The 2,437-nt window shown below is 36.7% G+C and overlaps 1 protein-coding gene across 1 annotated transcript in view; it reads right to left on the reverse strand.

Moving 5' to 3' along the window:
- XYLB (xylulokinase) overlaps window positions 1-2,437 on the reverse strand; it is an 80,629-nt gene that overhangs the window by 59,942 nt on the left and 18,250 nt on the right. Inside the window, 3 exon segments of the mRNA XM_003206944.4 lie at window positions 29-144; window positions 575-615; window positions 1,604-1,685. Of these exon segments, the coding sequence (XP_003206992.1) occupies window positions 29-144; window positions 575-615; window positions 1,604-1,685 (239 nt within the window).

Here is a 2,437-nt window from a genome sequence, read left to right on the forward strand (position 1 = left end):
AAAAAAAAAAAAAAAAAAAAGATATTACCATAAAAGTGCCATGTATGTTTGAGAATCAACAGGATTGCAGAGGATATGACCTTCTAAGGCTGGAGTTGGCTCCTGGATCCACAGAAACAATGTGTCACTTGTGCCAAGGCTAATCTGGAGGGGGAAAAAAAAAGTAATTGAGGCGTTATCACAACGTGCATGGAAAGCAATACAGAAATTAAATTAAAACCATTTGTTATCACCACTAATTGTTTTTAAATTACACATTAAGTCAATTGGATTCATACTGAAGCTAACTCTGACTTTCAGGTTGTCACATCAGTGAAATACATACTAGACAGAGACTTGGGCCTTACTGACTGGAGCATTAGTTAAAAATAGTTACAAAGTTTACTTAAAATCTTTCAAACAGCTTGCACATTGATAGAAATAAAACAAGCATGAAGCCAATAAACAGAAAATCAACACTAGCTGATTAATTTGACTGATAACCTACAGCTACTGTCCTTGTTACTGTTCCACATTTCATACACTCTATTTATTCAGGGACACGAACAGTTTTCAGAAATACATTTTGACTTACTGCAATATCTCCTTCTTGAAGCCTCATCCCTGCCAATGATGCTGAAACCAGAAGTCAGATAAAAAGTTACTTGTGTGACTCAATTATAGCATACTGCATGAGACGTCACAGTACATTGAATTCACCATCTCAAGGTAGAATATAAATGGCAAGCATACTTGTGACAGTCTTGGCCTATACACCGTAAAAGAGTTTGGGTGATGGAGTTATTTTTGACACTGAATCAAAAACGTTCAAGGCAAAGAGCTACAGAGCTGCAGGATTCTCTAACGTTTTATATGTTCAAGTTTTAAATATTGAGGAGCCTTATTTAAAGCACGAAGGCTTCCACTTACAGACTACTCATGTATCTATTGGACTAAACTGAATTTTAATCTCAAGAAAAATCAATTCAATTTTCAAGACATTCATCTCCCATTCTGCTCATGGGAAACATTCCAGGATGAATCCTATATCTCAATCCAAACCTGGACACACTCCTGTAATACAGTAAGCACTTTCACAGTCTTGAGAAGCAGATGTCTCTGCTCTGTCTGCACTTAAACAGTCTTGAGGATTACAAAACCTGACCCTAAATTAACATCTTCCCTTATATTGGGATCTACCACTCTGACAAAAGGACAGCTCTAACTCTTAGAGAAAAGCTGCAACATTTATCTCCATCTCTTTGACTCAGAAGATGAAACAGCAGGCTTTGAATTCACATTTCCTAAGTCAAAAATGGAAGCGATTCATTTTAAGAATAGACTGTTAGGTGGAGACAAACAAAAACTGAAGTTATCAGGAGGCAAATGAGGTCAACTCCAAATAATAGGTTAAGTGCAAGTCATTTGCAGTACCCTGCTTATCCAAGATGTCTATATCTAAGAATAATCAGTGACAGATGGCTGTCAGAAAAAGCTATTAATGCTGATAAATGTGATACTCTTCCACTGTATAAAAGAGCATCTGAGAATTAATATTATTGATCTAGAATTTTAGTACATACATAAACATATTCACTGAATCTTATACACTTAATCATCTCACCTGGATTGTCTCCTGTAAAGGCTACTATTTTACAGTCTGGGCTAAACTCATAACGCTGAACATAATATGGAGAAATGGATCCCTAAGGAAAGAAAGAAATACAGAGTAAGGAAAAAAAGCTCAAAATTGGAAAATAATCTCACAGTGTTGTAACATAGTCCAAAAACCCACAGAGCAGTTGCAAAAATAATTTCTGTATATTTAAGGCATAAATATTTTCCAGATTTTGAATGCAATTTTTTTTGTCAGAGAATCTCAGAAATACACGCAGATTAGATTTTGAAATAGATCAAGTAAGCAGTAGCATGTTAGCCCTGGTTCACTCTCATGTTATTCACATCAAATAACAAACATATCCACCTATTCTGCACACGTGCATGGAATACACAGAAACTAAAAATCCAATGCAGTCACAACATTAATAAACATCACAACATTAAATGTTGGAATGAGGGGTCTGGAACACAAGTGTTATGAGGAGCAGCTAAGGGATTGTCTAGGCTGGAGAACAGAAGGCTCAGGGGAGACCTCATTGCTCTCTACATCTACGTGAAGGGCTGCTGACCAAGGTGGGGGGTTGGCCTCTTCTCTCATGTAATAGTGACAGGAATAGAGGGAATGGCCTCAAGTTGCACCAGGGAGATTCAGACTGGACATTAGGAAATAATGGATGTGTTCAGAAAGTATTCAGAAGACATGGTTTGGTGAAAAATATTGCTAATATGTGGATGGTTGGACTGGATGACCTTGGAGGTCTTTTCCAACCTCAGTGACTCTATGATTCTAATATGACACCTGTTATTTTATGGGCCAAGAAATGTATTTTTTTTTTTT

Source organism: Meleagris gallopavo, chromosome 6 (genome assembly GCF_000146605.3).
Source record: "Meleagris gallopavo isolate NT-WF06-2002-E0010 breed Aviagen turkey brand Nicholas breeding stock chromosome 6, Turkey_5.1, whole genome shotgun sequence".
NCBI lineage: Eukaryota > Metazoa > Chordata > Aves > Galliformes > Phasianidae > Meleagris > Meleagris gallopavo.